Raw genomic sequence first — 27936 nt, forward strand, 5'->3', positions numbered from 1 at the left:
TTCCATAATTTTGGATATTAATTTCTCTTGAGTCGGGACCTCTTCTTGTTTCCAATTTTGTGCGTATATGATTCTTGCTGCAGTCAAAATGTGTGTTATTAAATATATTATTTCTTTTTCATATTTGCTTGTAGATATTCCTAATAAGTAAGTTTCTGGTTTTAATGGTACCTTTTGAGTTATTATTTGTTCCAGTTGCATTATATTGTTCCAGAATTTTTAGCTTTGGGACATGTCCACCATATATGATAGTATGTCCCTTTATGCGCTTTACATTTCCAACAAAGTGGAATGGATGGTTTTATCTCTCTGTTCTACAAAGCCACTAGCAAAGAAGCCACTAGCAAAGAAGAATTAAGATAGGAGTCTCATGTCCTTTATGACTTCTCAAGATACAATTGTTGCCTTGGTCCTTTTGCACAAGTTACTTGCCTGAAGCAATTATTTCTACCTCACCCCATACCCAATTTAAAGGAATGGAGGAAAGGAACATAGGGTTCCCTTCTACTATAAAGGAATGTAGGAGGAGATAACACTATATAGGATTTGGCATTTACACATTTCACAACAATTGCTTTTAACAGGACCCCTCATTTCAACCCTGAACTACAAATATTCTCCTTTGCTGGGATTTTAACAGTGTAAGCGTTGATATATACAGTACATGCACCTTGAGTGAAATGATGTAGAACAAAGGCAACCTAAATGTAATTCCAAAGGAGTATTTTATTGAAATAAATGCAGCATAGTTGGATCAACTGAACTGTACAATCTTCAGAAACTCCTTTTATAATTACCAAAATACTTCTAACAAAAAAAGCTGATAAAGTGCAGAATTTGGAGCACCAGTCCAGGAAAGCCATTCTGTGTTGTTTCAACAAATGTCATCAAGTGTATTTTTGTCAAAGTAAACAAAGGTTGCATGACATGTCACTGATCACTCAGTCGAAGAGATAGGATTTGCAGATTCTCTGTGTAATCTGTGTGTAAGAGCAGTAAGTCAGTTAATACAAGAATTGCTTTAGCTAAAAAGGAACTAAAAAAGATAGGCTGTTTGATATTTGCATGCAGTTAGCTTTATGATCAACGGTGACCACTGCAATAATTTTTGCAACTCACACTTCATTTTATTCAAGAGGAAGAGAAGTAAAATGTCTCTGTTCAGTGTATGGTATTGTTAGTATTCTGCCTATGGTGGAACTATCCTAGGAATATAATGAACATCCCGTCCAAACTTTTGTATAAATTGGATCCAGAATATTGGATGGACATTAGGGAAAAGTCTTGCCATTTTTATAGCTTTCTTTATGTTATGGAGAGTCTTCCAATCATTTGGAGTACATTTTTGGGGAATAACTTGAAACTGAGACTGCAAAGAGGAATATTCCCCCCCTTTGTCCTAAAGCTGCTTTTTCAGGAGGCAGCTGGACTTTCTTGTTTTTCTTTGAAGACTTTTTGCTTCTCATCCAAGAAGCGTCTTCAACTCTGACTGGATGGAATGGATGGATTTATACTCCTTGCAGGCAGCTGGTCATTTGCATTCTTTTAGCGAGATCTTAAGGCCACTTAGAGATTTCTCTGTTTCCTCAGGGTCACTTGAGTAGTGCAAATGTGTGAGGTGCCTTCTTGGCTGCAGGCTGCAGACTCATCCCTAACAGCCTGCCCCTATCTTCAAGAGTGAAGGGACACAGGGCAGAAAACATCCTTGGATAAGAGAAAAACAAGGCAGTCCAGTTGCCTCCTGAAAAAGCACCTTTGGGACAACCATGATCTGGATGACTGACACTCTCCATAGTTATTTAACTATGCACTTCGGAATAAAAACCCTTCAAATGGTATGTGAGTATGAACGGATTTCTAGAAAAATTGCAGACTACAGGAGCCATTTGCACTTCAGTTTGAGATGCAGACAATACATACTCATCCCCAACAGCCTGCGCCTATCTTCAACAGTGAAGGGACACAGGACAGAAAACATCCTGCAGCCAAGAAGGCTCCACACCCATTTTAATTATTCAGGTGACCCTGAGGACATAGCTAAACCTCCAAGTGGCCTCAACGGCTCTCTAAAAGAATACCCTGTAATTAACACAGCTGCCTGCAATAACCATGACCTGGACGACTGAGAATCTCCATAGTCATCCTCCCCCTTTCTACCTCTGCCGGTGGATCATTCACCTTCAAATGATTAAGAGTTCTTTGATTTCTAGGACAGCCCTGCTATTATATTTTTATTTGTACATTTCAAATTCTTTCAGATTAAAAAAACCCTAATGATATATAGTATTTTTGAGTGCTTTTTTTAGCAGGGTCTAAATTGCCCCGCAAATGGAAACCCCGTTGTCAAAGGCAGGGGGATTTGCGTTCAGTAGAAAATGTGAATTTATATCCTTAAGTCTAAATTGAAATAGAAATACTGTGTTTTAATAGAAGAAGACTGTAACCCTGTTGAGGACAATTCCAAAGCCTCTGCTGTGCCATTGTTTGGCCTATCTGTTTTTATTTGATTTAAGTTGGCGTTAGACCTAATAAGCATTCAATTAGTACGGTGCAGCATTTCCGAAACTTATTATGAACTGTAGAGTTGGCAAGGTCAGAGACAAATGCTGTAGATCATATTATTTGTTATCATAACAATGCACAGATACAAATCATCTCTCCTATCTAGCTCTGTAATTCAAAGCTGATCGTGGTACATTGGCAGAAGAGGCACCAAAATTGAATCTTGCTTCTATTATAATTGCATTTGTATTTTGTAATTGGTGATTGCTTGGTTTAACAGTTATCCTAATCCTTGCAGTAAAGAATTTCATCTTTGCCTACGAGGCTTCTTTATTTGTGAGATCAGTTGGGAGAAGCCTGATATTTTTTTCATGGAATATTTAATTATTCACCAGGTTTGCTCAATACCAAGATCCCCTTAATAGAAAATCTTGCTCTTCTACATTTGTTTCTTGACAATTGTCTAAGAATAGGCCATTGCCAAAGTTGGAAAGAGAGACATAATACAGGTAGTAGTCATTGAACGTCCACTCATTCAGTGACCATTCAAAGTTACAGTAGTTCTAAATGAAAGGTACTTAATGATGTGTCCTTGTGGCCTACAGTCATGTGACCACAATTAGGGCGCTTGGCAACTGACTCACTATTGCAATATCAGTGTCCCAAGGTCACATAATCACCATTTGCAAGCTTCTGACAAGCAAAATTTATGGGAAAGCTGACAGGAGGTTGCAAATGGTCATAGGATACAGTCACTGTAGATTGTTGCAGTTGCATGGATTCATCTAATAGTAACAACTAGGGCTACTGCAATTTCCATTGGAAATTGGCACAGTCACGTGATTTCATGCTTTATAATTGCATGGCTTAGCAATGGAGTTGCCAGACCCAATGACCATCATTAGGCAAGGAGTATCTGTGCTTCAGTTTTACCATAAGAAACTCTGGTTCTTCTTTTACTGTTCTGGTAGCTGAAACTTGAAATCATTGAAAAGTCAAAGCTTAGATAGTTTTGCAAGCTTTATACCTTATAGCAGGCATTTCAGTACTGTACATTAAAGAAAGGGAGAATTTGGATAAGTTTTGTTTTTTTACCTTGCTTCAGCAGACTATAAATACATGTCTAGCACCTATCTAACTGCATCCTACTATCAACAAGCTTTGTGGCAGAGTGAAATGCCTGCCTGAAGAAAAGTGTCTGGGTCTGTACTAGATGTCTTAGATTTATTTTTTGGGACAGATGACTCAGCATATAACCAAGAACTCATAGATAGAAAGGGGGAGAAATGCTAGAAGGCACCTGTAAAGTGACATGTACATGCCTTAGATATACAATATAAAAAGAGTAAACGGAGAAAGGGGGAAGCATGCTATATTTCAGATGCTGCAAGATACACTGCCTGAGAGGATGTCATCTGGTTAATATCGAGTGAAGTGGAGGAATGGCCCCAGAGATTACAGCCTTGGGACTAGGAGAAAAACTGGGAGAAAAATCCTGGAGTGGCTTGTGAAAATGTGGGGAAAAAAAACAGGAGGACAGACTGTGTTGTGAAAGGAGATTCAGACACTGGACAGAAGAAACTTCTGTGTTAAAAGGTTTCTTAGGCAGCAAGACAACCAGGAGAAAACTCAGACATTCCAGTATCAGTAATTGAGATAAGGAGGAAAGAAAAAGCCATAATAAAGTACTGTATATGTGGAAAATGAGGGAAAGAGACTTGAGAAGGAAGAAAATTAAATAGGTTAATACTTGACCTGTTATATTTCACATTCACTTACATACATACTAATTTGTAAATAATAATCTCACTAGTATATTGTATCATACAACTTTATTAACACAAATATTTTACTGTCTAAAAATCCCTCATTTGTTTAATACTAGTTGTGTGTGTAATTGTAATAGTTTCTATCTTGATCCTCTAACATCCTCCACATGTTATGCTTGAGAAGAAAAAACAGAAATGAACAGAACCCAAAATTTTGTGTTGTTTTCTATTGGAGGTATAAATCCATTGCCAAGCTCTTCATGACCTATTGAGAACAAGGGAACAGTAGGATAGAAAGTAAAGGACTTACTCTAAATTCCCTCCTTGTCACTTTTCCTGCTCTTCATTTAGAGATCACTAATCTGAGGTCAAATTCCTTGTGTGTCCAATCACATGTGGCTAATAAAGAATGTTCTGTTCTGTTCTGTTTTCATGTAAAACCTTGGGCGTCACCAAGCATTTGTATCCCAATGTTTTAATTTGTTTTATATAAGGAACCCCAAGTGTAGAATTGCTCATCAGTTTTTTCCTCTCCAAATTCTAGAATTTTGAGACCCTATCTTAAGTGCTATGTTGTCATGGGTAGGATTGCTAATTATTACAATGGCTGCATGGCAGTTATGATCAATTAACACACTCCCACCCAAAAGTGAGATGGGGATTGGAAAATATGCAGGCACATTGATACTAATCAACACCAATAGATTACCATAGACTTGAATAATCTATACTGCTACTCAAATTGAGGATATGAATAATATATGTCTCAAGCATGGGGAGTCTTAACAACAGTCTGTCTAAAATCCCTAAATTGGGGTATTCCACAAAGAACCAGGATCATTATTCCTCCATCTTGTATGAACAGAAATGCTCTTAAAGCATCCATCTTATTTCCAAATTGTAAAATATTCTACCAAAAGTAACAGTGCTTTATAAAAATTGTATTACCTGTGATTTAGGGGTTTCTGAATAGAATATATGTAAATAGGTCAAAACAAAAAGAATAATGCAATATAGGTTATTGGGGTTGCTGAGCATTTTTAATTCATCAGTATTGTGCTTTTTTGTTTTTGTTTTTGGAAAAGAAATTCCCTGACACAAAGTAATGATAAAGGAAATAGGTCTAGATTCCTATGCAGATGGATTTTAATTAGATTTTTCCTCATGTCTCTTGCATCACATGAAGAGCCTGTAATACAGTGGACTAAAGCACTGTTATTAACATCAGCTGCTTGCAATTACTGCAAGTTCAAATCTCACCAGGCTCAAGGTTGACTCAGCCTTCCATCCTTTCAAAGGTAGGTAAAATGAGGACCCAGATTGTGGGGGCAATAAACTGACTTTGTATAAATATACAAAAGTATGAAGGCTATTGCTTAACGCATTGTAAGCCGCCCTGAGTCTCCGGAGAAGGGCGGCATATAAATTAAAGCAAAAACAAAACAAAACACAAAAACATGTATTTGCTCCAGAAACAGGTATGAAGGGCAGAGCACTCTAATGGGAATTGGTTTCACTTGGTGGGTAATTTTTTTGTATGTAAAATGACACAATGTGATACAGCTAGTAGAGTAGGAATCACTTCATTAATGCACATGTTTTCCAGAACAAAACATTGGATTGTGATTTGCCAGATAACAGCAGCCAGTATTCAGCTTGTTCTTTTTTGTAAAATGGCATAGCAAAAAATACCATGAGAAAATGTTTTAAGTCTGGTATTGAAGTAAAATGCATAATTTATGAGTTACCAGAGAACATTATGATTCGTAATAGAATTTTTCATTTGATTATGTTAGTATGCTGCTAATGTATCAGTTGCCAAGGAAAGTACAAAATTTATTTGCTGCCTCCTTTCATATCCTGGTAGCTATTTTTTATACATTGAACTGTTTTAACATTTAAAAATGCATGGATCTTTTATTTTTTCGTAGTTATAAAATATGCTATTTCATTGCGTTTGATTTGCACAGTATTAAAAGGTGTACTGTACTGTTACATTTAATTCTAGAAACACTGAATCTAAAATTAATTTTGCCCAAAATGAATTTTCACTTGAATCCTACTCCTTATTCTTTCCAGATGTGTTTTGATATAAAGGTAGATTTGTGTATTCTGAGGTCTCTCCTGGCTCTGAGAAAAACAGAGTTTGCTATTCCTTTATCTTTACTATTCCTTTATTTTAATGTGTAACTTCGTAACAAATTCTAATTGGTAGATTCTTTAAATGGTTTCTTTAGCTATGCTGTAGAGATTTCAAATAAATTAAAAAGTCAACATGAGGCCTTTTAATGAGGGATTTGTCCTATAAGACTTGCTTTTACAGGTCAGATTCTTCATGATGGGAAAGATTAGCAATCACATGCATCCAGCCACAGCATTTTTGATTCCTTGAGTTAGCTAACAAAGCTGAAAGCAACTAAAATATTCACTATTGTAATTGAATTCATAATATTTTGTTGCAGGACACCTAAGTTAAAGCTGAGGATGTCTGCAGAGAAAGGGTAGAAAAAGTCAAGATAATGTGCATAATAATATTTAAGCCTTGATTATTTTTGCTCACATTTTAAAAAGAACATGCCTCCCATCACATGCATCTCAATTTGCATTCCAGATTGGAATACTCTTACCTAAAATTTAGAACAGCTGAATAAATTTTGTATTATCATAGCAATGATAATATTCTTAAACAGCAGATTGTTATTAAATATTAACAGAGGTGAAATCTAAAAATTTTCGCTACCGGTTCTGTGGGCGTGGCTTAATTAGTGGACATGGCTTGGTGGTCAGGTGACTGGGTGGGCGTGGCTTGGCGGTCAGGAGGGCGTGGCCAAGTTGTCACTTCTTTGCCCTTTTTTAACCTACACAACACAACACAACTGGTTCACCCACAATGTAAAAGCAGCTGTGCTAGACCCAAAATGGCACCTGCAACAAGCAGGAACCTCACACAGGCACAAAAAAACCCAAAAAACCAACTTTCAAACTTTGCACACACACAACACAACACAACACAACACAACACAACACAACAGGCTCTCTCACAATGCAAAAGCAGCTGTGCCAGACCCAAAATGGCCCCTGCAACAAGCAGGAACCTCACACAGCCACAAAAAGTCCAAAAAACCAACTTTCACACTTTAGACACACAGCTTTGTGAGATTTTGTGTGTTTGTATAGTTAGAGTGAAACACTACAGAAACACACAAAATCTCAGAAAGCTGAACAAATATTATTTTGTTTTATTTTTATTTTATTTTTATATAAAAGCAGCTAAATTTAAAACTTCCTAAACTTTAAATGGCTAGGTCTAAAAAAAGAACAACTAAAAAAACCCCAATGAACTATTTTTTTAAAGCTCCCAAAGGGGAAAAAAACCGGCAGGCAGGCAGGCAGGCAGATAGAGCTGCTCACTGATGATCTTGATTGCAGGCAGGAAGATTCAGTTGCTTGCTGATGCAATGGATTGCAGGAATTACAGCAAGCGAAGCAAGGCAGGCGTGCGAAGGTAAGCAAGCTGGAGGCTTGGGGGGAGGGGAGGGATTTTTGCTATCAGTTCTCCGAACTGCCCGCCGCCATCACTACCTGAGCCGGTCCGAACCGGGAGCATTTCACCCCTGAATATTAAGGTAGAGATGTTTTTGCCTATAATTAAAAGATACAAATCTGATAAATTTTTCAGTTAAATGCTAGTTGGTATTCCATTTGTGAAGATGATGATGTCCATGTGCTTTTGATCAAGGAAAGGTAACCAAGAGTAAATGCAAATATTACATGGTATTACTCTTTGAGAAGGTGCTTGGTAGAAGTCTTGGAAAGAGCCCAAGAAACGACAGTAAGCAAAATTTGGGAAGTGTACTGTAGTTTTATGTTGGGAAGAAGTGGACAAGTAGATCAGTGTGAGAGTGCGAGAAAGTTTATTACTCCTTTACTAATTTAGAAAAAGGTGTATGATCTTCAGTTATGAACTATTTTATGTGAATATGAAATTGCAGGTTGGTTGCTGAATGAAATAAGAATAATATAGTCTGGAATCTAAGTGCAAGTAGCAATATATGGATACTCAGTAACTGGTTTGGTATTGAGGCAGGAAGAAGAGGAGAATTTCTTTGTTCCTTTTGTAGTTTTTTACAAATAAATGAATCAAATTGCTTGCTCTGAGGTTTGACATGTTGGACAGGAATGTGAATATATATGTACTTTGGATGCAGATTATGCTGTTTTTTTGGCTGAGATGATTTGTACTGAATATATTGCATCAGTGGTGGGTTTCAAAATTTTTTACTACCAGTTCTGTGGGTGTGGCTTGATGGGCGTGGCATGGCTTGGTGGGTGTGGCTTGGTGGGCATGGAGGGGAAGGATACTGTAAAATCTCCATTCCCACCCCACTCCAGGGGAAGGTTACTGCAAAATCCCCATTTCCTCCCAATCAGCTGGAACTTGGGAGGCAGAGAATGGCTACGTAAGAGTACATTTGTGTGGCTACAGGTAGTCCTCGATTTACAACAGTTCACTTAGTGACTGCTCAAAGTTACAACATCACTGGAAAAAGTGACTTATGACCATTTTTCACACTTATGACCATTACAGCATTCCCATGGCCACATGATCTAAATTCAGATGCTTGGCAACTGACTCATAGTTATGATGGTTGCAGTGTCCTGTGGTCATGTGATCATCTTTTGCAACCTTTTGACAAGCAAATTCAATGTGTAAACCAAACTCACTTAACAACTGTGTTCCTAACTTAACAATTGTAATGATTCACTCAAGAACTGTGACAAGAAAGGTCGTAAAATGGGGCAAAACTCACTGAACAAATGTCTCACAAAGAATAGAAATTTTGAGTTCAATTGTGGTCGTAAGTTGAGGACTACCTGTATTGCATGGAAATGAGAGTTGGATATGTCAAAAGAAATTGAATACAGTGGGAATGGAGTGTGTATAGGTATTTCTTGAATTATAACACTTAACCATTTAAAATTACAACAGACTTGAAAAATGTTATTTACAAACTGTCTTTGAAGTTACAACTGCTGTACCACAATCCATGATCATGTGATCAGATTTCAGGTGCTTGACAATCCTTTAGTGCTAAAAAGTGAGGTGGGTGGTATATAAATTAATTAATTAAATAATTAAATAAATAATTAAATAAACAATCAAATAAACAATTAATTAAATAAATAAATATGTTTGTGATTTTGGTGTCTTTGAGTCATTGTTGACTAATGAAAATCATGGGTCATTCTTGAACAGCCATATTTAGCTTAGCAATCACCTTAATTGCTGCATCTAATATCATTATATTTGAAATTAAAATGTTATCTTAAATTCTTGAAATGAGGTTGTCATACAAATATATCAAAAACACGAATGCAAAGTGGTAAATCTTTCATTATACGTTATCTTGAAATCATTTAGAAAGATAAGTTTTTAAAATGACAGTGTATATAAATAAGTAAATCAGTTGAAAAAAATCTTTTTTGGTTTAATTGTGGACATGGTATGTGATTGTCCTGCTGTGCTTATTTCTTCTCATTCAGTGATGGCTTATGTCAGTGAAATAAATAAATAAATAACTGTCCTAGAATTAATTTTGACTTCAGCTATATTTGGAAATACATCCCAAAGATCTGCAATTTAAAAGACTTAATTTTGTTGTCATTCTCTCTCTCTCTTTTGTTTTTAATAGGATGATGAAGTCGTTCTGCAGTGTACTGCTACTGTTCACAAAGAACAACAGAAATTGTGTCTTGCTGCAGAAGGATTTGGCAACAGGCTCTGCTTCTTGGAATCAACTTCTAATTCCAAGGTACATCAAGCTGTCTTGTTCTAATACTGTTTTAGATATTACCGATTCTGCTTCACGAACCATGTCAGATGTTGAGAGAATAGTGGGCTGCAAAGGAGAGCGAGCTGTAACATTGCATACAAATAGCAACATGAGGTTTTACTGACAAGAAGCCTGGTCTTGTGGCAGTTTCGGTTGCCTTACATAACTTTGTACATAGGCATTCATACATACATGAATATTTAGGATTCTTGTGAAACAACTGTGGTTATCTGTGATATAAAACAGTTTCTGCAATTTTAAAATAGTAAGAGGTACTCTGAGACAACATTCTTTTTTTATATGATTTTTATTGCAACTTTTAAAAAATAAGATTAAAAAGTAATACAAACTAAATATAGAGTAAAGAAGAAAAGAGAAATGAAACAAAGTGAAGAGAAAGCAAAAAGTGTACAGAGGAAAAAAGGTAAAGAAAAATAGAAAAAAAAGAAAAAAGATACAAAGAAATGGCTTCTGATATTCTTCATAGCAGCTAGGAGTATATTTTAACATCTCTCTCTTAAGTTATATTTCAGAGTACATTCTTAAATGCATCCGAAAAGGCACCTCAGATTTTACTAAAAAAAAAAAAAAGCAATTGAAATTAATGAAAGATTAAATTTACTAGAAATCTGTACAGAGCTTTTGTGGGAAGAATGGGATTTATAAAACAATTAGAGTCATGAGTGACAAAGTGGCTGCAGTACCAAGAATGTCATCATGGACAGAAATAGCTGTAACAAATAAGTTGATAATCTGGTATCTTGATGGATTCATTGTGTTCTTGTTGGGATCTCATTGTGTAGCTCGTTGGTGGAAGCTACAGCTGAAGCAAAATGCAGGAGCAAAGTTAAGATATATAAATATAAAGTTCTAAGTACTGATCATAGTTACTTTTTCAGTGCTATCGTACCTTCAGAAAGTCACTAAACAGGGCAGTCATTAAGCATAATTTATCTGTATTGTACATAGTTAAATTCTAGTGTATTTTTAATTCTCTATATTATTTGAAGACATATTTGCATGGCAGGGGATATATGACTATTTTGTTTTCTTAAAAAAAACTTGAGGTTTTTTTTCTAGGTATGTTTTTGAAGTAGTTTTAGCTACAAATGTTTTCTTTTGGTGAAGTTAGATATGTTGATGAGAGAGTTGAATATATTTTTTAAATTCTGAATATACGATCTCCAAAAGAGATGGTGAGTTCAGGCATTTTTTCCCCAATATTTTCCTTAATATAATTTTAATTAAACATATTACTTTCCATATGGCACAGACTAAATGTTTTATTTTCAGCAGCTCATCATTTTCAAAGTATTATTCATCATCATAAAAATTAATTGGAATGTTAAATATTCATTACAATAGCACTGATCTTGATGGATTCATCTATCCTGTTCCCTTGTAACAGAAGAATCCTAAAAAAAAGTAACAGAATTGAAGTTCAGTTCTATAATAAAAGGTATTTCTTTAACAAATAAATATCATTAAAAAAATCCATATTGTTACCAAGTTTTTGTCCTGACTCTTAAAGACTTCATGCAAGTATTTGTAATATTATTTATTTTGTTGATTCTGTAAGACCTTATGAAAACAATTTTTAATAGTTTTCATATGCATGTGCATGAGCCTTTCTGTTTTGCCATGTTCTTTCTGTCACTACTGTGGCTTCCTGACCTGTATATACATTTCTTATCAGGCCATTGAATTGTTCTGGGATTCCCATTTTTCTGAGCACTTTCCACAGGTTGATGTGATTGACATAATCAGTGAAGCACATATTTACTTCTTTTGGGTATTATTTGGCTTTTTCAATTATTTAGCATGTTCAGGAATAACGTTTTGTGTTCTTTAGCCTTTCTAAACCAGTTTGAACATCTGGCATCTCTTTTTCCATGTAGAGTGCTAATAGTGCTCCTTGTCAGTTTTTAACAGTTCTCTGAAGCTCATTGTTAAGTTCCCTTCTGAGATTTTTGTCTTTCTTGGCTTTGGCTTCTCTTCTCTTGTTGTGAATTTTCATGGTTTGTTCTGATTTCCTTTCAATTTCCATCCAATTTCCTTCCTTCTGTTTCTTCATTTTTGGCAGTTTCTTTTCACATTCATCCTTAATAACCTCTTTAAGTTTGTTCCATAATTCTTTTGGTTCTCTTATCAGTGAGTTTCAAGACCTCAAAGAGGTTCCCGATGTTTTCTTTGAAAATGGTAGGTGTTTAAGACTGTATCATGGAAAACTGGCTTTCTTCTTCTTTAGCTTAACTTGGAACTTGTACATGAGCAGTTTATGATTGGTTCCACAATCACCATCTGACCATGTTTTTGGCCTGGAAGAAATTTTATTTATTAATATACTGTATACTTGCCTATTGCTATAGCAAAATTACAATATGTTACAGTATAAATGACATTGAATCAAATCGATCTGGCAAGTTTAGCCACTAAGTTTATACTGTCAGAAGAAATGTTACTCCTCCATGATAGAATCAAAGATGAGAAGATAATAACAGAGAACAAAGCATCAACTGCCACATGAAATTTGTAACTTGGATAATAGTCTGAAAAGGAAAAAGTGACAGAACTGATCTAAATGTAGTTTTACCTACATGGATCTTGTACCACCTTTTAAATTACTCTATGGAAGTCTCGATAGAGATTTTTAAGCCTATACACACACACACACACACACACACACACACACACACACACACACACACTTTAAATAGCACATGGTTTCTCCTAGCTAAGTCCCCTCCCCTCTTGAATTCCTCCCTGTAGAAAAAAATCCAGCCTCCTGTGAGTAGGAAAATGCCAGGGAATGGTTTTTCTTGTATTACCCATAGTTATGATCTTTGGTTACATTGTTTGAATATGCCCTCAAGTGGTGAGAAATGGTATCTACCATATCTGAGAAAATAAATGCCTCATGATAAAGTTACATTTGGAAATTGATTATATCTTTGCTACTTTATTTATTAAATTTATTTGCCGTGAGGTGACTCTGGATGGCTTTCAATGTTACAAGTAATAAACCATACAAAAATATATATCTACCATGTTTCCCCAAAAATAAGACCCTGTCTTATATTTTTTTGAACCATGAAATAAGCGTTTGGCCTTATTGCCATGTGCTCAAAAGCCCAATTGGGCTTATTATCAGGGGATGTCTTATTTTGGGGGAAACAGGGTAGTAACAATAAAAATACAACATTTGATTATAAAATGGGAGGGGAGGGAACAGGATACCCGGAGGATGGGAGGTGAGATCTACTATTGGACCATAAATCATCACCAATGTGATACATCCCCATTGGGGCCCAGGCCAACGGGCACAGTCAGGTTTTCAGGCCCTTACAAAAAGTCATCCCGGGGGCAAGATATGCAAAGGGCTGGAGCCATAGCAGAGGTCTGAATCCTGCCAGCCAGAATTCCTTGACCAATAGGATCCGCATTATGCCTCCTCTGTTGTCATGGGTGAGGCAGACCTGTCCCATTGGGGTGAGATAGTTCCTCAAGTCTTGGATTCATGCTATGCAAGGCTTTATAGATAATAATCAATACCTTGAATTACACCTGGAAGTAAACCAGTAATCAGTGCAACTTGCAGAATAGCAGTGTGACATGGGCCACTCTAGGGCCCCCAAAGATTGCCAGCACTGTTTATGGAAACATTCATGTAACACTGGCCTTTAACTTATGTTGAGTAGTGTTCTTTCTCTTATTAATAAAAGCCAGAAAAATAAGATTGCATAAATGAACTATTAAATGTATTTTTATGAACAGTCATGTTTACATCCAAAACTTAATAAGCAAATGAAGCCTATTTTTTATGGTTTGAATCAGCTTTCCCCATGTTTTCCAAGTGTAAGTACCCTTGTGTTGTGTGTATGTTGTAAAAGCAGATGCATAACATAAGCCACTTTTAGAATACCATTCATTCAAAATATTTTATTGTACCCTTCAGCTGAGAAGGCTCACAAATAGACTTACATAAAAGCAAACTCAATCAGCAGTAAAGCACATACAGTGAAAGCATCATTACCATTGGTACATAACTCTCTTTAGAAATCCTGCATAAAGCATATAAAAGAATACCTTAATATGTTAAAAAGAAATGTGTACTAAGAAATAAAATAATTCTGTGTGAAAAATGAAATGATATAATTTTAGACTTGTCCTTTCTTTGCATTAGGTCATAAATAAAACTTATAGTCGGCATGATGCATATGTAATTAAAACATCAGTAAACTTCAGTTTACTCATTTGATTTTAATTGTTCCCTTGGATTGTTTATCGTCTGGCTGTTTGAGGCTTCTTCTGTAGTTAGCACAATGATCTCTTACAAGTTTTAAGTGTTTGGCATCACAAACAAAATCACATCAGCTTTTAAAACCAATGTGCATGTAGTTAAACCATTTAACTCCTAGAAGCTTTAACTCTATAGAAGAAAGAACTTAATTAAATTTGCTAAAAGAGTGAGCATTAGACTGAATATATATCTTACTTTAAAACAGTCCTGGCATTGAAATAAAACATGGGGCAATATTCTATCGGGCTCATATTATTTCATTAATTTTATTTTCCATTTCTAGATTCCCTATTTTCTTGTTTCCATTGCTCAGGGTGTACATATAACTGTTCAAATTGGACATGTGTGTTAGGAGAAGTCCAAGTGTGAAGCCGGCCAGATTGCAGTGGTCTCAAGTACAGGAAGGACAAAAAAAAGGGGGAATGAGCAATGGACATTGACCTCAAAGTTTCCTTTTGGGATGAGTTTAAGCGACTTGAAAGTTGTGGTGGCAGCTGCACTGGCACTGGAATTGCGAGAATATAAAGCTAAGTAACAGAGATGGACAATATTCATCTTTTGTAATTATACAGCCTAGGAAGATCCCATCTGCTCTTTTACAAAATGATTCTTATAGTGTGTATGAATAGAGGGAGAGCCTTGGTCTTCCCTTCAGAATATCAATGCCCCCATCCAACTAGGGGTCTCACCTACATCAAATGAACAAAAAAATGTATGATGGGCAAGTGATGCTAAGGTTTAAAGCATGGGTCTTTCAACAGGCAATCATAGAACACTGGAACTTTAAAGACAATGCTTTGCTGTCATTTCTGTGTAAAAGGAATTGTAATTCATGATTATGATTTGAAGGTAATAGCTACATGTCTTATCCTCCCCCTTCTATACACTACAGCAGGGATGGGGAACGGTGGCCCCTGTATGACTTGTGGACTTCAACTCCCAGAATTCCTGAATCAGCATGGCTGGTTCAGGAATTCTGGGAATTGAAGTCCACATGTCATAAAAGAGCCATTGTTCCCCACCCCTACACTACAGCAATAGGCAAGTTGCCATAGCTTGTTTTGACGCTGACATTAACAAGGAAGTAAAGGATCCTATCGGTAAAATTTTGAAGTCAGTCCTTTTAGGAAAAGATTTCAAAAGCAAAAGATTTTTTTATTTTATTGGGTTAGGTATAGGATTGCTTATTCAACTGGTTTTGCCATTTTGATGAAAATCGATCATTGGATTTTGATTTGGGGGTTTTTTGGACATTTTGTACTTTTGTTATTTAAATATTTGTTTTTACTTCAAAATCCTATTTCTTTGATATGCTGAAAAGTTTTTAATTGTTTAGTATTTGTTTGTTACATGCCTTGTTAAAAACTACACTAATTTTTCCCTGTTGTTATGCTGAAAAAAGTGTATAAACATGATTGTACTGTATATGATTCTGAATATCTGTTTGATATTTAAAGTAAAATAAAGTCTCCTTTGAATTTAGCTAGACTCCTGGTGACTATATGAATACTTCCATTATGTTTTCTTGGCAACTATATGGAAGATGTTTGCTACCATTTAGATGTTCTTTCTTGTCTACAGCCTAGAAAAGTTGTTTCTCTTTCCAAACCTGCTTCCAGGCCCTGGCATAGTTGGTCAGGTTCAGCCACCTTTGAGAAGATTTGACATTTACTTATTAGTACTGACCATGTGATATCCAGATAAAGACATAAAGTGGGGCAAAATTGATAAAGACTTATTGGATATGAAATGGGCAGCAAATACATTTCATAAATAAATAAATAAAATTTCTCACGGCAGGCTATTCCCAGTGAAACATGCACATTAGGATGCTGGATAAGGGAACTGCTTGGTAAATTGTGCATATTTAAAGCCTTGGATATCTATAGTGCATGCCCTTCTGAAGATTTTAATGTAAGGAATTGATTGATGGAGCACAGATTGTATGTAAAGTAATGAAATAGTTGAAGTTTGCATTTCATTATTTTTCTCAAGCAGGATAAGAGTTTTTCTATGCTTATTAATGTGAATTTTCCACTTTAAATTGATTAGAAAGGTTGTCATGTTTTCTTGTCTCCCTTTATATTTCTAATTGAGTTTTTGAATTTGATCAGTGATAATAGTCAGCCTAAACACATAAACATGGAGCAATGTCTGTTTGAATTTGGAAGATATTTCTTATAACGTCTGTAGCTGAAATCTTATGGACATCTAGGAATAAGTCCTATTAATATCAAATGATCTTCAGATTTTGGGGGTTTAATGGACTGATTTGTTATTCTAAGGAGATATTGTAATCTCTTTTACTTTAGCAGTCATTGATTATTTAAGAAGTCATAAAGCATCAGTTTATCAAAATAAAATCCTATTAGCCATTCCTTTGCTAGGACACCGTACTACACATTAGTCTTTTTTCCTGGGATGGTGGGTATATTTCTGGTTTTTAAAGGAAGCTTATGAGGCTGATCTGGAGCCCAGAGGCATTCTGAGATTATTCTGAACATTGGTGCTCTGCAGTTTATTAGCTTCATATATTTTATATATGGATTTAGTTAATGTATTCATACATGCACACAGAGTAGAAGAGCTGGGGGACTGCAAGGTAGCTATTTCCATGTACACTTCAGATACAGAGGATTGTGATAAAGTATCAGGAAAATGCCTTGCTCAATGCTCTTTTCATAATTTCTTTTTTTAAATTAGAATGTTCCTCCGGATCTCTCCATCTGTACTTTTGTTCTGGAGCAATCATTGTCAGTCAGAGCTCTCCAAGAAATGCTGGCTAACACAGAGGAGAAAGCAGAAGGGGTAAGTTGTGATATGTGGAATGGGATTTGGAATTAAGGATAAATAATAATCTTTTGTAACATTCAGATTTTGTCCAAGAGGATCCAAATCAATTCTATAGGGCAGATTTTGCAATATTATATTTTTATTAATACATAATAATAACAATTGCCTATTTACTGTACTTAGATGCTTTTAATAACTCTTAGGATCTTGGTTAAGACTTAAATTATTAAATTTCCACCAAAGCTGTATTGAAATAAAGAGATTGCAAAATCCCATTAAAGCTTTTGTGGTCCAACTCAGAAAGGAAAGGGAAAAAAAAAGATTCTGGTGCTTGAAGAAAAAACAAAAGAACAGAACAAAAATTACGCCTTTTATAAGGTAATAAAATAATGGGATTTTGGATATTAACTTCTATCCTGGTTATTCCTTAGTTTTGCTTTTTGGTATCATTATTTATTTAGCTTGCAAGTTGTGGCACACAACTTTTTAAACCATTTGTAATTTTACCACCAAAAGAGTATCGACCTAGGACACAGTAATATCTTGGGCCAATTCTGTTTACATAATTTGTATCTCCTTTCCCCTGTGCGCTGCAATTTTACCAAAAGTAAAATTGCCCCAGCTGTTTGAAAAACATGTGGTCCTTAAAGCCTTATACTCTGCTGTTTCCCAGCATTTTGCATGAACAACTGCATGATGGCAACCAACAGTCTCTCATCTCTCCCCCCCCCCCAAGCTAAATCATTTTTGTTTAATGCGTTTTAGTGAGATTATAATTGGAAACGATTGTGTGATAGGCTTGTGTAAACTTGTCTGATATAATTATAGAAATGCATTTTGGTATCATCCATAGTTTGCTTTGAAGTATTTGTTCCTCTGTGATTGGATCCAGAATCAGGCACATAATTTACATTTTATTCAAAAGGCTTCACTTTTGAATGATCCCTTTTATAATACTGTTTCTACCGTCATTGTGAAACCTAGTTGAAAGCTACATTAAGAAAGTTAAATAATTAAAGGGAGATCACATTAAATTAGCCTCTTGTGGGGAAAAAGACACTTCCCAACATCATTGACTTGGATACAGATCCTGTATTCACAGACATAGTGCTAGGGAATTGTTTTTTTGTTTTTTTTTAAAGAGCAGGAATAGTGACATCATCTGCATTGCCTTCAGGCATCCCTCTGCATTTTGCTGCAATCTTCTCTTTAGCTAGGGCAGAGCACATGGATTTTTCTAGCAGCAATATTTTTCTGGGAGCTATCTATTGTAATGCAAAACATTTTCAGGTGGCTTGGTTTTGAATGAGCCCAAGATGATTAAAAAATTGTTCTGGATAAAAAGAATTGGTAGAACTGAATGCAGAGTATTCCTTAATATTGGTGCATATATAACCTCCTGCAAAGTAGTCTTCCTGCTTTTCTCATCTCTTTTTGTTGGCTGTCTGTATTGTCTTTTATGCCTTATGTGATTATGAAGGAGTTCTGAATGGGTTTTTTGGCCATGTGCTGTCAGCTAATAAAATAAATAACTTTATTGTCATTGTAGATGTATACACAGTATACTCATACAGCGAAATTCACTTAACACCCAAAGACATGTCCAACACACATAACAATCCCCAAACACACTCCCACCCACCACAATTCTCCATCCCTAAACCACCCAAACATCCACACAACAGACCAGGTAATACTGTCCAACAGCTCACTGATGGTGGCCCTTTAGTTCATTGTTGAGTGCAATTATAGCTCTGGGATAAAAACTATTCAGAAAATGTGTGGTCCGAGTTTTAATTGTTCTGTATCTTCTGCCAGAAGGCAATAGTCCAAAAAGATTGTAAGCAGGATGGGAAGAGTCTCTGAGAATGTTATGCAACTTTCTTAAACAGCGAGATTCGAAGATGTTTCCCAGGGCTCGTAGCTGGAGTCCAATGATATTCTGGGCAGTTTTAATGATTCTTTGTAGAGCTTTTTTGTCCGCTACAGAGCTGCTCCCATACCATGCAAGAATTCCGTATGTCAGGACACTCTCAATGGTGCTGCGATAGTAGGACAGAAGTAGATGCTGAGATAGATTTATCTTCCTGAGCATTCTCAGGAAATACAGCCTCTTCTGTGCCTACTTCACAAGCATGTTAGCATTCATAGTCCATGAGAGATCCTCCGAGATATAAGTGCCCAGAAATTTAAAACTACCCACCCTCTCCACCTCCTCACCATTTATGTACAATGGTAGATTTATATCTCTCTTCCTTCTGAAGTCAATTCTAAGTTCTTAATAGAGGGGAAGGGGTAAAAAGTGTTGGAAAATTACTATGTGTAATTTCCATTTTAGTTTGTATCCTTGTCAATTCCGTTCCCTTTTTTTTAAACAAGTCAATTGTCAAAAACAAAACAAAAGATGGGCAAAAGCAGGGAGTAAGAAAGATAGGTACAACAGGTAAAATTTTATATTATGTATGTGTGTGTACGCACGCACATGTATTTCCGTATCTGTCTGTCTGTCTATTACCATGAAGTTTCCAGAGCCTCTGGAAGCAATCCTGTGAATAATTAGCAATCCCAAAAGGAGTGGTCTTTGTTCATTCCAACTTTCTATCTTGATATCAGATAACTGATATATCTAAGGAGACTTTTTGTATTTGAATTCTTTATCAAGGATTTTGCTGCATATTGTTGGAGGAAATTTCTATGTTTTTTATATCTTGAAAGATAATGAACTGTGTGTTCTATCAGAATTAAATAGGCTAAAAGTAATGTAATTTAACTGCTCTATAATCTGCTTTAAACAGTAGAAAAGCCTTTTCCTCATACATCTTATACTTCCTATTATCTTTTCATAATTATCTCATTTTGTTCAAGGTAATTTGTGAGGGGTAGGTTTATCCCCTTTCTTATTAACAACCCTTATGCTCGTAACAATCCTGTGAGGTTGACTATACTTAGATGTTTGTTTAGAGGTCCTAATGTAAGTAGAAATGGACCAGGAATTCAGTCGATCATAATACATTCTACATTTGCCAGTACATTATTATATGACTGTAATCTTCCCTAAATACATTGGAGTGTGAAATGTACTGCTTTTCATAATTGTGGCTGTGTGCTCTTTCTTATATGGACTCCCTTGCTGTGCCATCATGAGTGCCTGTACTTCAAAATTTACTAATGCAATACTGCTTTTGTTCATTTTTTCTTTTTCATTCTCTGCCTGAGTCACATATATGGATTGTGAATTTGTGCAGATTCTTCCTGGAAGCCTTCTAAAGCAGTGATTTTCAACCTTGGCAACTTTAAGATGTGTGGACTTGAACTCTCAGGATTCCCAGCCACTTTGCTGGGTGGGGGATTATGGGAGATGAAATCCATACATTTTAAAGTTGCCAATGTTGAGAAAACATTAGTCTAAACCATGGAGGACCAATCTGGCATGTTTTGCTTGCTCTCACATAGGAACTTCTTACTTAGTTGTGGTGGTGGTGGAAGGTAGTCTGGATTTCCAGGTGGTTATGGCATTCCAGAGGGCAATGAGACAGTGGAACTTAAATAGTTGGGAGAAAGAGTTAGAATATCTATAATGATGCAAATAGTTGTTTTAGTTTGGTAAGATTTCTGCCATAGGTGAGTAACAATAAAGTCAGTATATTTTTCCAGATGTGTCTTTGACCAATTTCTTGTTGAGAGGTTTCCTTGTATACCTTACTTAAAAGCATTGTTAGTGTACTAGATAATGTCTCTAGTTTCTTCCCACTTTGCACTTGTTTTACTGGCATAGCAATTACAGCTGAAAAAGGTCCAAATTAGTGGGCATATCACTGTACACTTCTGGTGGCCAGAAGTGGCTTTTAGCAGATTCTGACCAGTTCTGGAGAACCGGTAGCGGAATTTTTGAGTAGTTCGGAGAACCCGTAAATACCACCTCTGATGGCCCCACCCCCTTCTATTCTTTGCCTCCCGAGTCCCAGCTGATCGGGAGGAAATGGGGATTTTGCAGTTACCTTCCCCTAGAGTGGGGTGGGAATGGAGATCTTACAGTATCCTTCCCCTGCCATGCCCACCAAGCCACATCTACAGAACCGGTAGTAAATTGTTTTGAATCCCACCACTGCTGGTGGCCCTGACTGTTACCCTATTTGCCTTGTTGACAAGTATAATACCGGTATGTATGTTTTTCAAATAATCTCAAATCTTATTGGCTTTCCTGGTTACTATGATAACTTATAGAGAAAAAAAAAATCATGAAACGGAAACAATTCAGTTCCATTAACACTCTAGGAATAACGCATAAGAACAACCTTATATAGTTAGATTAATTGTGTAGCTATTTTAATGTTATCAATATCCTATTGGGTACATGTCCTCCACTATTTAATGCAGGGGTGTCAAACTTGATTTCATTGAGGGGCACATCAGGGTTGTGTTTGACCTTGGGAGACTGGAGTGGGCATGGCCAGGGTGGGCATGGCCAGCTCAACATAACTCATGTCGGGGATGCCTGTGGCGGGCCAAGTGCTCTGCCAGAGAAAACGGGATCCTGTTTTTGGGTGTGACGGCCTCCTGAAACCATCTGCCAGTGAAAACTGAGCTCGGGAGGGCTGCACACAGTCCTCCTGAACTCCCGTTTTTGCTGGCAGAGGCACCGTGGGCCAATCCTTTGCTGTTTCCAGGGTGGTCTCATGGGCCAGATCTAAGCATCCCACAGGCCGGATCCGGCCCCTGGGCTTTGAGTTTGACACTCCTGATTTAATGCCTACTTCTTTAATTGAAGTTGCTCGGTACCATCTATATATGCTCAGTCACAGTCATGATTCCTTCCTGTTGTTCTAAAAACTACTTCAAATTGTGATTATGAACAAATGCAGCTTTTTTTCTAGACTATATCTCTGAAATTTTTACAGCTAGGGAATTTGACTCAAGGATTTTATTGTCACATGGAAGCTCCAGATTTTCCATGCAATCAATTTCAGTTTGTGAAACTCACAGTAACATCTAAATCATGTTATGAAAGGAGATCTCAGTGTGGGGTCTGAAGTGGTAACAGTGGGAAAAAGGAACAGCAGCACCATGAATGCTCTGTTTTAAGTATGTCTGTGTGTGCTTTTTCATGTAAAGTAAGGATATATTATTATAGCTTCAAGAAATTTCAGTTCTCATTTTCTTTGAATGCACATATTCTTAACTGCTTGAAAAACAGCAAGGAGTGAGAATTGTTAAAATACCATGGCATTTTTTATGACAGCCAGGAGAGTTTAACATTTTACATAAAACATGCAGCATTCAAAGTGCTCCATTCTATTATGTTACAGCATCCACCTACAAGTGGTAAAATGTTAAGCTATGAAGTTATTGGACATTGCATGTACATATTGCATGAAATGTAATTTTTCCTGAGGAATTAAATAATAAATACATCATAATATCCATTTCATTTTAAATATGTTAAAACTTAAATTTATATTTGCTTCTCTTTCATTTTACTTCCCCCCCTTCGTATTATGCCCATATGACTGAAATTGAAGGTAGGATCAGTTTTATCATTCAGTGTAATCTTTGTTAAAGTTGTCTTTAGATAGAATATATCTTTATAGTACAATAGTCTGAAAATTGTAGGTTTTTAAAAAAGTGTTCAAATAATTATGTTAACAAAGATCTTTATATCGAATTGTGAGAACTATATTACAAAATATAATTGTAGTAACAATATTCTTTTTTTTTTCTTTTTACAGCTAGTTGATGTGGAAAAATGGGTATGTCTGACTCTCTTGATGCAATATAATCCTGGTTTATTAGAAAGTCAAATTTCCACATTATTCTGAATCCTGTATGTATCACAAGATTGCTTTGCTAAACTCAAAACAGACTTTTTTGGGGGAAATGCATGTTATATCATAACTTTTATATATGATATTGAAGATTTGCTTTATTTGCCAAATTCATTTATTCAAGTGTTGGCATTTTTTAAAAAACTACCAGGTAAATCTGCTTGAAATCTCCAAGTCTGCATGTCTACATAGTTTTAGTTTTAATTTTTATTACTAACTGTATGGATTAAACATCCTGCCTGGGATGTCTACATTACAATGGATTACAGTTGTATGTGTATTTATGACTGCATCCCTCTATTATCCTTTTATTGGAATTTATGAAAGAGCTATATTTTAATCTTTATTAGACATGTCATCAAAATTATTGACTAAAATATTATTCAGATACTTACAGTGGGTCTGCTTTCTTAGCATTTTGTTTTGAAGTAAGAAATCTAGTAGCATAATAGAATTAAAGTGTTGGAAGGGCCAACTCACTGCTCAATGTAGGAATCAAAATTAAAGCACCCAGACAAATAACTATCCCTCTTTTGCTTTAGGACTCTGGAACTATTTTGATCTAAAGCCAGATGGTGTTTCAGACCCAAAATGCGAGGATTTGCTATATGTGACAGCAACTCTTTAAAAAGTTGTGTTTTCACCTAAGCTCATGTGGTAGTTGCACATAGAGGTGTAGGCCTCCTTAACTGAAATATGTTTTCCTTGAGTCACAGATCTACCCTATAAAAGGTTTACATTCCGAATTTGAAGCACTTTTCCTGCTTTGGATCACAGCAGTTGTATAATCCCCATGCTACTTGAAAACGCATCCAATGAAAGGGAGCACATCACCTCTCTTGCTAATTGACTCCATTGCTGAATTGTTCTGATAATTAGAAGAACATGAGGTTTTTGATTGGAATCTCTCTTCCTGTAACTTATATCCATTATTATTTAGCCTGTATTTTGGAATAAGAGAGAATGTCTCAACTTTTATGAGAATTTCTTTCAGTTCCTCTCTCACAAATTTTTACTGAGGTTAAACATGATAAATGAAGGCTGCCAGATGTCCAGCAAAAGCAGTATATGTCTACCCTTTTGTCCTTATGTCCTTTGTCCAACAGGCTTAGCCTTAAAACCAAATATCTGGCTTTTTGTTTATCTAACTGTGTAGCTTTTCTCAGGGGCCCAGTCCTTGCTTAATAAGCTCAGTTAAAGGCAATGGCAAACCACTTTTAAAAAACTTTGCCAAGAAAGCTGCAGGGAGTTGTCCAAGCTGTTGCCAGAAGTCAAAACTGACATGAAGGCAGAATATCACATAGTTCTTTCTGAACTCTAGGATGCAGTTCATCTGGTCCTGAAAACTGAAATCCTTCCCAAGTATTTTTATATCATGTTTCTATTGATTTCAAACTTCAGTCCTGTCATTCACAATTCTGGTAGCACATGTAGTCTTTTGTTTCAGGAGGCCGAATAAAATGGACGTTGTCTTACCTGAACGTCCCTTTTCTGGGCGCTGCGTACACTATCCATGCATGGGTTAATCCTTCAGTGCTTGGCAAACAACTGAGTGAAAACAAAAGGCTTTTGTTCCCCTTTCCGGCTCCCAAGCCACGCCTCTGGTCCCATGATCCCCCAGTCTGAACGAAGGCGCAGCGGACAAGAAACCACACTATGGTAACATAAAAACACTCAACTTTATTAACTCAAATTAACGTAAGGAAAAAGATTAGTCTCAGCCATAACAGTGGCAGGCAGCCCTAATGGGCGGGATATGGATAGTGTACGCAGCGCCCAGAAAAGGGACGTTCAGGTAAGACAACGTCCATTTTCCTGTGCGCTGCTCCCACTATCCATGCATGGGATATACCCAAGCTTAAACCCCCTGGGTGGGGGGCTGACTGCCCCCAGAGTCCTCCTCTGTCAGTACTTTTTGCAGGATTCTGCGGCCAAAGGATGCCTCTGCCGAGTTGTAGGCATCGATCTTGTAGTGGCGGATGAACGGTGTGAGGGATGACCACGTTGCAGCCCTGCAGATGTCCACGACCGAGGCTTGGGTGGCCCAGGCCGCCGTGGTGGCCGCACTGCGAGTCGAGTGCGGTAGGATCTTGCCGGGGGTCGGTTTGGCATTCAAGTCATATGCCAGGGCGATGCAGGCTTTGATCCATCTGCTAACTGTGGCTGCTGATATCTTCTGACCCATGGACTTTGGGTTGAAGGAGACCAGGAGTCCCTCCGTACGGCGGAAAGGAGCGGTCCGTTGGATGTAGAGGTGGATGGCACGTCGCACGTCTAGGGTGTGCCACCTCTTTTCTCTGGGGTCGCGAGGTGAGGGGCAGAAATCCGGCAGGATGAGCTCCTGAGCTCGGTGGAACCACGAGTTGACCTTCGGGATAAAGGCAGGATCCAGGCGTAGGGTCACCGTGGAGTCGTGGAAAATGCACAAGTCTTTGCGAACTGACAAGGCCGCTAGCTCTGAGACTCTCCTCGCTGAGGTGATCGCCAGCAGGAAAGTCACCTTAAACGATAGGTACTTAAGCGATGTCGAGTTTAGGGGTTCGAAGGGGGGCCCGGTCAGTGCCCGCAACACCAGAGGTAGGTCCCATGAGGGGTAGCGGTGAACTGTGGGGGGCCGCAGGTTGGTGGCCCCATGCAGAAACCCCTTGATGCGTGGGTGGTGCGCGAGGGATTGGTACGGAGCGCACGCAATGACTGTTGACAACGCCGCTGTCTGTCTCCGTAGGGTTGCGGGGGCCAGGCCCTTGTCTAGGCCGGCTTGTAGGAACCGCAAAATGTCCCGAATGGCGGCCGACGTGGGGTCGATGTGCTGTTGGGCGCTCCATCGACAGAACGCCTGCCATGACGACTCGTAGATGCGGGTCGTAGCTGGACGTCTGGCCGCCTGGATAGTAGCAACCACCTCGTCTGGTAGGCTGTCCTTCTTCAGGATGACCCGTTCAAGTGCCAGATGGCTAATTGGAGCCACTGGGGCTCTGGGTGCGTGACTGCTCCTTGGCACAGGACGATCTGCTGTGGTGGGATCAGCCATGGCTGTTCTACGGACAGTGCTACTAGGTCGGCGAACCAGGGTCTCCGGGGCCAGTTTGGGGCTACCAGGAGTAGGTCGGCTTTTTCTGCCAGTAGCTTCCGAATGAGTCGCGGGAGCAGCGGGACTGGTGGGAATGCGTACAAGAGACCCTCGGGCCACTTGCAGCGCAGCGCATCGTGGTCCTCCGCTTGTGGTGTCGGGTAGCGTGATACGAAGCGGGGAAGCTGAGCGTTGGTCGGGGTTGCGAAGAGATCTACGACCGGATTCCCGAAGCGTGAGGTGAGTTCTTGAAACAGGTGAGGGTGGAGCTGCCATTCCGCTTGATCTATTGTTTCGCGGCTGAGCCAGTCCGCCCTCACGTTGGTTGCCCCGGAAATGTGATCTGCTCTGATCGAGAGCAGGTGTCTCTCTGCCCAGCTGAACAACTCCGCGGACTCCTTCATCAGGGTACGGGACTTCGTGCCCCCCTCCCTGTTGACGTGTGCCTTGGCCGAGATGTTGTCGGTCAGGATTAGGACGTGATGTCCCTGCACCGTCGTCTGGAAGTTGCGAAGTGCCAGTCTGATCGCTCGAAGCTCTAGGAGGTTGATGCTGCACTGACGTTCTTCTTGCAACCACTGACCTTGTGTGACTAGGTTGTGGAGATGGGCTCCCCACCCCCGAAGGCTGGCGTCGGTGGTGAGTACCAGACGGTCTGGCTCTAGGAAGCTGGAGCCCTTGAGGAGTGACGGTGATGTCCACCACCTGAGGGACCTGCAGACCTGTGGAGTGAGGTGAACCTCCTTCTTGGAGTTGGCCCTTCCCGTTCGCTGGAAAGGAAGGAGGAACCACTGCAGGGGTCTCGAATGTCTGCGTGCCCACGGTACGATGCCGAAGCAGGATACCATCTTCCCGAGGAGGGTTGATAGGTGGATTAGAGCAACTCTCCTCCTCGTTAGGCACTGCAGAGCTAGGGTTCGGATGCTTTGGACTCTGTCCGGTGATAAAAATACCTGGCCGCTGGTCGAATCTATTAGTGCCCCCAGGTGAAGCAGTCTGGTGGTGGGCAGGAGCTGGCTCTTTGCAAAGTTTATGGTGAAGCCGTGATCCTGGAAGGTCTTGATCACCATCTCCATGTCTCTGTAGGCCTGGCTGGGCGTGGACGACAGGATCAGAATGTCGTCTAGATAACAGAGCACCCGGATCGGGGCGGCTCGGAGCTTGGCCGCCACCACCGCTACCAGCTTGGTAAAGGTGCGGGGGGCCGACGAGAGTCCGAATGGCATCGCGCGATATTGGTAGTGCCGGCCCGCGTATTCGAATCTCAGGTACTGACGGTGATGCGGGTGAATTGGTACGTGCAGATAAGCCTCCCGGAGGTTGACTGATTGAAGGAAGTCGCCCTGTCTCACTCCCGCTAGGATGGACTTGAGGGAGTGCATCTTGAACCTGCGGTATTGTATCGACAGGTTCAGGCGCTTTAGATTCAGTATGCCCCTCCAGCCCCCGGAGTTCTTGGGAACCAGGAAGAGGGTCGAGTAGAATCCTGAGCCCCGCAGGCTGTGCGGGACCGGCTCTATGGCCCTGACCTCCAAGAGGTGGGCAATCTCCTGTGACATTAGGTCCTGAAGCTCCGAGGATCGAGGGGTTGGACAACGGACAAACCGGTGGGGCGGCTGGCCGGAGAATTCGATGGACAGTCCGGAAGAGGTCGTACGCCTTACCCAGGAGTCCGAAGTTGAATTGGCCCATTGTTGATGGAAGAGGATGAGCCGTCCCCCTATGGGCCCCGTGGCCCTGGAGTCATTTCCCCCTTCTGGCGGGCTTAGGGCCGGCACCACGGAAGTTGCGTTTAGGCTGCTGGTGTCGCCCTCGATCTCGGAACTGTTGTCTGTCGTTGAATCTG

The 27936-nt window shown here is 38.7% G+C and overlaps 1 protein-coding gene across 1 annotated transcript in view; it reads left to right on the forward strand.

Annotated features, from left to right (window-relative positions):
• RYR2 (ryanodine receptor 2) overlaps nt 1-27936 on the forward strand; it is a 279138-nt gene that overhangs the window by 65245 nt on the left and 185957 nt on the right. Inside the window, exons 2-4 of the mRNA XM_060692369.2 lie at nt 9965-10084; nt 17109-17213; nt 22925-22945. Of these exons, the coding sequence (XP_060548352.1) occupies nt 9965-10084; nt 17109-17213; nt 22925-22945 (246 nt within the window). The remainder of the gene's footprint in view (nt 1-9964; nt 10085-17108; nt 17214-22924; nt 22946-27936) is intronic.

Source organism: Pantherophis guttatus, chromosome 1, assembly GCF_059756535.1.
Source record: "Pantherophis guttatus breed Tessera chromosome 1, ASM5975653v1, whole genome shotgun sequence".
Classification (NCBI taxonomy): domain Eukaryota; kingdom Metazoa; phylum Chordata; class Lepidosauria; order Squamata; family Colubridae; genus Pantherophis; species Pantherophis guttatus.